This window comes from Physeter macrocephalus, chromosome 11 (assembly GCF_002837175.3).
Source record: "Physeter macrocephalus isolate SW-GA chromosome 11, ASM283717v5, whole genome shotgun sequence".
Classification (NCBI taxonomy): Eukaryota; Metazoa; Chordata; class Mammalia; order Artiodactyla; family Physeteridae; genus Physeter; species Physeter macrocephalus.
Window position 1 is genome coordinate 174,343,668 of NC_041224.1, and position 11,513 is coordinate 174,355,180.

Genomic DNA, 11,513 nt, shown 5'->3' on the forward strand with positions numbered 1-11,513 from the left:
GTGTATGTGTATAACTGATTCACTTTGTTATAAAGCAGAAACTAACACACCATTGTAAAGCAATTATACTCCAATAAAGATGTTAAAAAAAAATAAGAAAGTTAACAAAAGGGATGATTAATAAAGATAAATCATGCTGGAAAAAAAAAAAAGAAGTGAAGTAGGGGTCCAGTTTATTATTTTCTATATGACTAGGCAGTTGTGAAAACACCATTTACATCTTTTCCCTGTCAATTGGAAATGCCATGTTTATCATAACATGATGAACATTTATAGCAGTATCTACTTCTAGTGCACTCTGGGGTGAGTCGTATGAAACCGTTCTTCTTTTTCCATCTATTTATTGCACCCCCGAATGTTCTATTTGTAGAGTAAACGACTAGAGGAAGTTAAAAGAGAAGAGAAAGAATTACTGGAGGCCCAGTCTATTCCCTTGAGAAACTATTTAATGACCCACGTTATGCCAACGCTTATGCAAGGTCTGAATGAGTGTTGTAAGATCAGACCCGATGATCCTGTTGATTTTCTGGTAAGAGATTGAAGGCTTTTTTTTTTTTTAAATATCAATGTGAAAATAAAATATGCCCAGATCTAAATGAAAAGCCAGTTGAGACAGAGAAATTGTGTGTCTGGTTATTTGGGAAATAGCCTCTAACACCTTCATCACAGTTTATAATAAGATTTTTGTTACTCATTTGAAAGCAAAAAATGTGTGCACTTTCATTTTTAAATTGTAAACATTAATAGCACAAATTAATGTACTATTAATTCTAAATTCTAAGTTAATAGTACATTCTAAATTGTTGACTTTTTTTTCTTTTTTCTCAATTACAGGCAGAGTATCTTTTCAAGAACAATCCTGAGACGCAGTGAAATTTTAAAGATCTCATGTCATATACTTTTACAGAGCTGGAGATGACTTTAACCTTGTAATTTGAAAAACTGCTTTTCTAGTTTTGGGGAAATTCTTTTTTTCTCCCTGCAAACAAATATTTTATTAAGTAGATTCATTATAAAAAGCTCTATGGCAATGAGTCACTACTTCATTAAAACCATATTTTGAGAGGTAAATCGTTAAAGTATCTGTGCGTAGCTCATGGGATAAATATTGATTTCATATTTCATTCTCTGTCTGAGTATTCTGTACACTAATATTTATAGTAATTTAATTTATAGCATGAAGAAAATCAGACTATGTATTATTCTAACATGTAAGCTAATGAATTTATGTGATTTGTTATGTCCCCAATACCAGTGGTGTTAGAAATGGAAATAAATTAGAACAGTTTATGCTTTTTGAGTCACAGTAAGTCAGACATGTTTGGTTTCTGCAAGGTTGCTTTTTGAGTTCAAGGTCAGCGCCCAACCTATGAGTCAGAGAGAATTCTAAACCTCTTGGTAGAAAAATTCATGTCACAAGATGAATAATTTTTAATATCTGTGATAATTTGAAAGTTGCTAAATATTTTTTAACAAACTAACTTTACCACATGGGCATAAACAATCAATCCCTGTGGCCTTTTCAGCTCTAAAAATCCTATAATTCCCAGAATTACACTGGATGAGAAATCAGTTGAGGTTTATCTTAATGGTATATACATTTCATTTCTTTAAATAATGAAATCTGAATATAACTGCACTATTTTTGTGTGTGGCAAAATACACACAACGTAAATTTACCATTGCAACCATGTTAAGGTGTACAATTCAGTGGCACTAAGTACGTTCATGATACTGTCCACTCATCACCACAATCTAGCTCCAGAACTTTTCCATCACCCCAGTTGGAAGCCCTGTACCCATTAATCAGTCACTCCCCATTATCCCCTCCCCTCAAGCTCCTAGCAAACACTAATCTGCTTCCTGTCTCTATGGATTTGTCTATTCTGGATATTTTATGTAAATGGAATCATGCAATATGTGGCCTTTTGTGTCTGGCTTCTTTCACTTAGCATGTTTTCAAAGTTCATTCATGTTGTAGCATGTATCAATACTTCATTCCTTTTTATGGCTGAAAAATATTCCACTGTATAGACAGAACATATTTTGTTTAATCATTCATGTGTTGATGGACAGTTAAGTTGTTTCCACCTTTTGGCTGTTGTGAAGAGAGCGGCTATGAACATTTGAGTACAACTTCCTGTTTGAACCCCTGTTGTCAATTTTCGGTAGAAACCTAGGAGTGGAAATATTGTCATACGGTAATTCTGTGTGGGGAACTACCAGACTACTAGTGGGTGTGTAGTAGTATCACGTTGTAACTAAGCATCTTTTCATGTGCTTGCTGGCCATTTGTGTATCTTCTTTGGAGAAATCTATATTCGAGTCCTTTGCTCACTTTTTATTTGGGTTGTCTTTTTGTTACTGAATTGTAAAAGTTCTTTATATATTCTGGATAGAAGACCCTTATCAGATATGTGATTGGCAAATATTTTCTCCCATTCTGTGGCTTGTCTTTTCACTCTCTTGATAATGCCCTTTAATGCACAAAAACTTTTAATTTTGATAAGTCCAATTTACCTATTTTTCTTTTACTTCACTGCACTATTTTTGATCCTTATTTTAATCGAAAACACTAAGTAACCAAAGAGAATACCTTTTCGACAGTTTGAAATCATTGGTCTTTATAATAGTTACATTTTCATGCCTTCAGGATGGTTACATCTCGTGACCTTGCTTCTTAGTTCACTGAGAAAACCCAAGCAATCAAAAGAGAACTTCTACATCCTCCCACTGCAAACCTACCTCTGCCTTCCCTTCTGCTGCAGAGAACTGTCTGTGCTCCCACCTAAGATCAACCCGTGCCCTGAATCCCATCTCTTCTCACATAATCCAATTCTGCTCCTATAATCATCCCTTCTCTCTCACGGCTTGATTTTTCCCTCTCCTCTGGATCATCACCCTTAGCTTCAAACTTATTCTCCTAACTCCCATACGTCAAAACAAGACAAGACAAAAACCCAATTCAAATGAAAAAAACCCTCCTAGACCTCCACACCCTCCTCCAACCACGGGCCCCAAACTCCTGTCCTCTTTACAGCCAGGTTACCAGTGACGTCCACATTTCCAAACCTCATTGTTAGTTCTCAGTCCTCATCTTGCTTGCCCTCTCCGATCACCTGACACATTTTATCATTTCCTCCTTGAAACCCTCTCTTCCGCCCACCTGAAAGTCTAACAGCCCCCTCAAACTTCAGCACAGCCAATCTAGCTCCTGAGGGCTCTCTTCCTTCCCCTCACCTGCTGCTCCCACGATTTCCAATCTCAGGTATTGGCAACTCCATCCTTCCAGCCGCTCAGGCCCTAAACTGTGGAGGCATCCCTGGTTCTTTTCTTATTCTCTTACCCCGTATTCCATGCATCAGTGCATCACATTGGCCCAACTTTCAAAACATACCCGAAGTCTGTCTGCTTCCTACCCCTCCAACATTACGGTCCTGGCCTGCTTTCTGTGACTTCTTTCAACATCCCAACAGGAGAATCTTGTTAAAACACAAGTCAGATCTGCTTAAAGCCCCCCAGTGCCTTCCGATCTCACATGGATGGGGAGGCAAAGTCCTGACCTGGGCCTTCGAGGCCTGATACAGTCTGACCCCTCGTGACCTCACTGCCCCCTCACTAAAATCCTCATTGCCAAGTACACTCCGTGTTGGGGCCTTGGCCTGGAAAACTTGGCTCCCACATATCCACGTGGCTCACCCCCACTTCATCCGCGGCTCAGCTCAAATATCACCTCCTCAGAGAGGCCCCCCAGATTGTCCTCCCAATGACATCCCACGCTGTTCCTTTTCTCTGCTCACACTTGACATCATTTTATATGCCCATGTACTTATTGTCTATATCCCTCACTAAAATGTAGCCTCCATGGAGGCAGGGATTTTGTTTTGTTTTTCTGTCTCTCTACAGACTAAAAAATTGCATAGCACATGGTAGAGGTACAATAAATATCAGTGTATGAAGCTGTTTAGCTGAAATTTTGCTACACAGCTATGTTTTTTATAACTAAATCAAATCTCTAGTTATTCAACAAAGTCCGTAGTCTATTTACATTTCTATATGGCTGTGACAGAACACTTAAGTAACTCTGAGGGTCACCAAGATGCTTCACTAAGTGACATCAATTTTGGTGAATTCGCTATGGAGTCTGGCCCTCAGCCATGCAAGTTTAGAAGAGTGATCTCAGTAGCGTTTAAGGATAGATAGGACCCTGAGATCTGACAGGTCTTAACAAATCTCCTAAGAGACCAGCAGAGAAGACAGAGTACCAATTTATTTACAATGAGAAACACAGTTGAGTGAGCTGGGCCTGGCACCCACTTCAGCAGTACATTCTCTTCTTGGAAGCAGGTTATAGGAGAAGCCAAATGATCAGAAGTGCTTGGTGAATGCAAAACCAAGACAAGGCATGAGTGCTGGCTGGCTTGATAGATCCATCCCTGCTGTGCCGGCCAAGCTGCTCTAGTCCTTGCCGACAAGATGCGCTTTCCCAGACATCGTTTGGACGGGCAGTGATGATTTTTACCCCTGTGACTCCCCTTGACATGTTTTTGTTTCAGATATATTAATATATTCACTCTCCCAGGTCTTTGTAGGTTAGGAGGCATTTACTTTCTTTAAGGTGACTTTTCGTATTTCTGGTTTGATCCATTGTGTCATTTTATAATTAGGCTCTCTGAAGGCAATTCCCGCCGCCCCCCCCCTCCAAATCTGAGTAGGCCAGCCTGTCACTGCTAAGCCTCCTCTGTATATACCTGTAATTTTTTAAAAATTGAAGTATAGTTTATTTACAATGTTGTGTTAGTTACAGGTATACAGTAAAGTGATTCAGTTATACATACATATATATCTATTTTTTTTCAGATTCTTTTCCCTATAGGTTATTACAGAATACTGAGTATAATTCCCTGTGCTGTACAGTAGGTCCCATATACCTGTAATTTTTTTTCTTTTTTTTTTTTTCGGTACGCGGGCCTCTCACTGTTGTGGCCTCTCCCGTTGTGGAGCACAGGCTCTGGACGCACAGGCTCAGTGGCCATGGCTCACGGGCCCAGCCGCTCCGCGGCATGTGGGATCTTCCCGGACCGGGGCACGAACCCGTGTCCCCTGCATCGGCAGGCGGACTCTCAACCACTGCGCCACCAGGGAAGCCCAACAGAGCAAGCTTTAACAGAGCAAGCTGCTGTGTGGGAGAGGCCCACATGGACAGGGACTGAGAGGGGCCTTAGCAAACAGCCAGCAAGACACTCTTGCTTTCAATCCAATAGCTTCAAAGGACTGAATCCTGCCAACCAACACGAGTGTGGAAGTGGATCCTTCCCAGTTGAGCCTTCAGATGACACCCCAGTTCTGTCTGACCATGAATGTGGCCTTGTTGACAGACCCTGAAGCAGAGGACCCAGCAAAGCCATGTCCAAATTCCTGATTCACAGCAACTGTTGGATAATAAACGTGTGCTATTTAACTAGTTTCAAGTTTGTGGCAAATTGTTAACACAACAAGAGATAACTGATATGACTGAATAGGCATCCTTACCTTCCAGACGTTAATAATCTGCGATGATCACTGTTATGGACGAAATTTTTTTTTTTTAATAAATTTATTTATTTATTTTTTTGGCTGTGTTGGGTCTTCGTTGCTGTGCGGTTTTTCTCTAGTTGCGGTGAGCGGGGGCTACTCTTCATTGCGGTGCGCGGGCTTCTCATTGCGGTGGCTTCTCTTGTTGCAGAGCACGGGCTCTAGGCATGCGGGCTTCAGTAGTTGTGGCACATGGGCTCAGTAGTTGTGGCTTGCGGGCTCTAGAGCGCAGGCTCGGTAGTTGCGGTGCATGGGCTTAGTTGCTCCGCGGCATGTGGGATCTTCCTGGACCAAGGCTCAAACCCATGTCCCCTGCATTGACAGGCGGATTCTTAACCACTGCGTCACCAGGGAAGCCCACCAGGCACTGTTTTGTGCTTCGTTTAAACAGGGTCCCTACCTTCATGGAGCTTAGATTTTAATGAGGATCACAGAATAAATAAGAATAAAAAAATTAACAAGAAAGTTTTGGTTATGTGATAAGGACCACGGTGCAAATAAACACGATTTAGATCAGGTGGTCTGGGAAGGCATCTCTGAGGCAGTGACATTTGAGCTTGACAGACAGAAGAAGCATCAGAAGAACTAGGGCAGCATGCAGATGTGGACAACCGTGTGGTGGTTCTAAGGTGGAAAGGAGCTCAGCTGTTTAAGGAAAAGAAGAGAGGCCAGTAGGGTTGAAGGACAGCCAGGAAAGGGGAAGAGTTTCAGATGCAGTTGGAGAGAAAGTCAAGAGCCAGATCACGCAGGGCCTTGTAAGTGCCTGTCAAGTTCATTCTTATGCTAAGAGCAATGGGAAACCATTCTACTCAGTTTTGATGCAGGGGAGGGATAATATCTAGAGAATATTTTAAAAGTTCCAGTTGGTGTCTTTGGAGACCGGACTGGAGAAAAGCAGGAATGGAATCCAGAGAAGTCCTGAGGCTACTGCAGTGGTCTAAGCTAGAGCAGACAGTGGATAGGATTAGGGTGGTGGCAGAGGAGATGGGGAGAAGGGGATGGATTTCAGGTGGATTGGGGAGGTGGAATCAGTAGGTCTTGACGATGTCTTGGATATATGTAGTGAGGGAAAGAAGGAATCCAGGATACTGACTTGTTCGGGCTTAAAGCCTGGAGGATGACTGCACTGTTGACTGAGAGGCAGAGACTAGAGGAAGCACAGGTTTGGGGCCGGTTCTAATCAACATGCTACTGTGGTCCTTCTGGAACCGAGTAGGGCCCTGTGGGGCCCCCAGGCACTGAAAGCGAGTGAGGCCTGGGCACGGAGGCCTCCTTTTGTCCACCATTTCTTATAGGCAAGACTCCAGCCTCCGTGACCTTCCCTGAGTTCCAAAGGGCAGATTTGAACAGTTGCTAATCAAGGAAGGAGCAGCCGAGAAACCACCTGAGGCAAGATTAAAGGGACCAGAGAAGCTCATCAAGATTAGAGACAAGGGACTTCCCTGGTGGCGAAGTGGTTAAGAATCTGCCTGCCAATGCAGGGGACACGGGTTCGAGCCCTGGTCTGGGAAGAGCCCACATGCTGCGGAACAGCTAAGCCTGTGCGCCACAACTACTGAGCCTGCGCTCTAGAGCCCGCGAGCCACGACTACTGAGCCTGCCCTCTAGAGCCCGCGAGCCACGACTACTGAGCCTGCCCTCTAGAGCCCGTGAGCCACAACTGCTGAGCCCATGTGCTGCAGCTCCTGAAGCCCATGCGCCTAGAGCCCGTCCTCCGCAACAAGAGAAGCCACCGCAATGAGAAGCCTGCACACCACAACTAGAGAAAGTCCGCACATAGCAACGAAGACCCAACGCAGCCAAAAAAAAAAAAAAGAACACAAAAGATCAAGAGACAACCACCTGACATGAGATTAAGGGAGTGCAAGCCCTGCTCATGCTCTAATCCTGTCAGATAAACCCTTTATCAAACCCTCTGGGGTTGGGACACATAGTTTTTCGAGGCAGAAGACTGGTGTGTCCCCCTTTGCCTGGCAAAGCAATAAAGCTTTTCTTTTCTACTTCACCCAAAACTCTGTCTCCAGGATTTGATTTGGCACCGGCATACAGAGAGGCCAAGCTTTTGGTAACACTTCCTTTCACGCAAATGATAGAAGACACGTTCTTCAAAACATCAACATCTAAAAGAGGAATGAGAATTTAATAAAAAGACGGCTCAAGAGTACAGAACTAGGGGCTTCCCTGGTGGCGCAGTGGTTGCGCGTCTGCCTGCCGATGCAGGGGAACCGGGTTCGCGCCCCGGTCCGGGAGGATCCCGCGTGCCGCGGAGCGGCTGGGCCCGTGAGCCATGGCCGCTGAGCCTGCGCGTCCGGAGCCTGTGCTCCGCGACGGGAGAGGCCGCAGCGGGGGGAGGCCCGCATACCACAAAAAAAAAAAAAAAAAAAAAAAAGAGTACAGAACTATTAGATGGAAGTGCTTATGTTATTATTTGACTTTAGTGACTCATAAGTCTGCTTTTCGATTGGAATTTTTTTTCCTTTTTTTTTGGCCACACCCGACAGCATGCGGGATCTTAGTTCCCCCACCAGGGATCGAACCCGCCCCCGCTGCAGTGGAAGCACAGAATCTTAACCACTGGACCACCAGGGAAGTCCCCGATTGAAATTTTTTAAAAGTATGCACCAATAGTAGCCAAATGAGTCATTATAGTTTATTATTCGGATAAACATCTCGGTATCATACAGTCTCTCCAACGATCACCTCCTAAATGACATGCGAAGAGATTAAAAAATATTTTCTGTGCATTTTTTTGATTTGCATGCACTGTGGTCCTAAGAGAACCAGTCTAGAAATCTTCCCACTATTTATGACATTGTTGTGTGGAAAATGCAATCTGAATACTTCAGATATCAGTAGAAAACACCTTCCCCTTCTCTTAGCAGCTGGTGGAAAGCAGGCCCTGGGGCAGGGCAAGGGCTGCAGCTATAAAGAAGCCTCAGCAGCAGATGAAGGGAGTGGGCAGGGACTCTAAGAACATGTACGGCAAGGCGACCACAACGTGGATATTGTCTTAGCCAAAACACTGGTAACTGGCTTTATTTCACTCTCCACTTTCCTTGGCTCAAATTATACCCTTAATTGGGTTCTAAGCATGGGGGATTTGTGACCACCTAGCTCATTACTCCTTTGTGAAACAGGAGTTGGATCAGATTGTAGCGGCCAGGTGTAGGTAAGGCCCTTCCAGAACTGAAACAGGATTCCAGAATATGAGCAAGTTGCTTTCAGAGTTTAGCATCTCTGTTTCCAGCCCTGACTTCTCAGCTCCTGGAGTATGTTTTCAATAGCCTTATAGACTTTCTGAAGGTCCCACAAGCACTTCAGAATCAACCCATATCAAACCACTCTCACAATCTCATCCCCCGTGCCCCGTTATCCTCTTCCTATTTCATTTATTCCGCCCCCCGCCCCCGCCCCGGCCAGAACCTTCGTAATCATCTTTGTCTTCTTCCTCCCTTCCCCTCTCGAAACTAGGATTAACCACATTGCCTAAATCTCTCTCAAACTGGTCCCTTCTTTTTTATTTCAAGCTTCATCATCTCTTACCTGAATATGGCAAGAGCCACCTCGTCTTTCCTCCAACTTCAAAACGTCTGGCAGTTCACAGCATTTAAAAAAAAAATTATTTATCTTTTATTTTATTTATTTTTGCCTGCATTGGGTCTCCGTTGCTGCATGCGGGCTTTCTCTAGTTGTGGCGAGTGGGGGCTACTCTTCGTTGCAGCGCGCAGGCTTCTCATCGCAGTGGCTTCTCTTGTTGCAGAGCACGGGCTCTAGAGCGCACCGGCTTCAGTAGTTGCGGCTCGCGGGCTCTTGAGTGCAGGCTCAGTGGTTGTGGCGTGCGGGTATAGCTGCTCCGCGGCACGTGGGATCTTCCTGGACCCGGGTCTGAACGTGTGTCCCCTGCATCGGCAGGTGGATTCTTAACCACTGCGTCACCAGGGAAGTACCCATCTGGGAAGTTCAATGGATTCCCTACCCTTTTATCTTCCCACAAATATCATTGTAATCTTCCCGTTTTAAAACTTCCAATGTCTTCCCCATTCACAAAAAGATAAAATCCAAATCTCTCAGAAAGGCTTCAGGTCTCAGGTCAAAGATCAGCTCCTCTGAGAGGCCTAGTTTGACCACCCTATCTAAAGTCGAACTGCCCCGTAATTTTATCATCTGATTTATTTTATTCATGGTTCTTATTACAATCTATAATTCCCTTACCTCTTCAAGTGTTTATCTGCTCCCACGCCCCAGAATGTAAGTGGGACAGTATTAGTATTTGGCAAGCATCAGTGCCTATCTTTAGGAGCAGTTTTTAAGACCATAGCTTTAAAATTTTATTGATTCCACTGGATCTCAGATTTTCAAAAAATTTGACAGGTCTATTACTGGGCCCCCAGCTAAAGCCACAAGAGGGTAAGGGAATAAGTAGAATTGAGAATCAAATACAAGTCTGTCTCCAGATCATTGCTGTTCCATAGAAATGATGGCCACATACATAATTTAAAGTTTTCTAGTAGCCACATTTTAAAAAGTAAAAAGAAACAGTTGAAATTTTCATATTTTCTTTAATGCACTATATCCAAAACACAATATAAAAAAATTGTCAGTGAGGTATTTCATTATTTTGTTCATAGTAAGATCTCTGAAATCTGCGCGTGATTTGTACTTACATCTTAAATGAACTAGCCTCATTTCAAGTGCTGGCAAGCCACACGTGACAAATGGCTACCTTATCGGACAATGCAGGTTTGGCTCCTGCGCTTTTCCCACTGAGCCCCTCATTAGTCCTAGAACGCTGGTCCCACTAGACTTTCTGTGAAAAAATGGAAATCTTCTGTCAAATTTCCTGGGGATTTACAAGTGCATATTTAAAGAATTTAGAACTTTAACTTTCCCATATTTGATGCCCCCCTTCCCCTCCATTAATCTTCTGTGTGACACTTTGGAACGCGTTCTAAATTCGAAGAGGGAAAGAATATCAGAGTCAAGTCAGTCTCAGGCATTCTTTATTAAACTTTTGCTGGAGGTGTGCAGGTAACTCCCAGGTCCCACCCCACGGAGAGAAGGGGCTGCAAAACACAGCCTCAGGGCAACTATGGGCGAAACGGCCTTTGCTAATATCCCAAGGCTTACTGCCACCTACGTTTCTACTGAATGACAGCTTTATAGTGAGTTCCAGTGCACCAACTGTTAGAAATAAATTTAGCTCCTGTTCCCGAATCTGCTGTCATCACAGTCCTACCCAGCAAATGTATTCATTCAACAGCTATTTCCTGAGCGCCTGCGTACACCTTAGTGGACAGAACAACTCCAAAGCACCGCGCCGGGGGAAACGAGTCTAGCGGGTAAGGCGGGATCCTAGTGACGTCTCTGCGCCCTCTGTCCCCGGCAGTGCCAAGCACCCTTCTTGCATTATCACATTAAATAGGAGCCACTGCCCTAGGAAGCAGGCGTTACTCTCACTTTGCAAAAAATAAGAGGTTGAGTAACCGGTTACAACCCAGTGTCCCCGTGCTGAGCCCAGCGCTCGGCTGGCACCCGGGGCACGCGTGGGCGCCTCAGTCCCCTCCAAGCGCCTCCACCGACGCGGTCTGAGCGGAAGCGCAGCCGCCGCGACCTCGGCGGAGAGAACGGCGGGACCTCACAATGCACCGGAAGCGGCGCCTCTCCGGGGCCTTCCTCGCGCCGTCCGGGCTGCATCGCCCCCATCGGCAACGAGAGCGGCCCGGCACGAGGGACACCCCCGAGCCCAGAGCCTCCCAAACGGCTCCCACCCATACCCCCTACATGTGCCGCGGAAGCCGGACACAACTGGGGCGGAAGCCGCCGGAGTGCCTGCCGGCGCACGAACTACACTTCCCATGAGGCTTCGCGGCGGGCCGGTCGGCTGTTGCGCAGGCGCACGCATAGCGTGTGTAGCGGCGTCAGCGGTTCTAGAACGTTGC

At 44.9% G+C, this 11,513-nt stretch overlaps 1 protein-coding gene across 3 annotated transcripts in view; it reads left to right on the top strand.

Annotated features, from left to right (window-relative positions):
- The window catches only part of AK7 (adenylate kinase 7), a 53,558-nt gene extending 52,504 nt beyond the window's left edge, over positions 1–1,054 (top strand). For 2 of the 3 annotated variants that reach the window (XM_024131111.1, XM_024131112.1), the window contains 2 exons: positions 371–529; positions 835–873. In XM_024131111.1, the coding sequence (XP_023986879.1) occupies positions 371–529; positions 835–873 (198 nt within the window). Of the gene's footprint in view, positions 1–370; positions 530–834 lie in introns of all 3 variants that reach the window. The other variant, XM_024131110.1, reaches the window with a different exon arrangement.
- Positions 1,055–11,513: the final 10,459 nt, after the last annotated feature.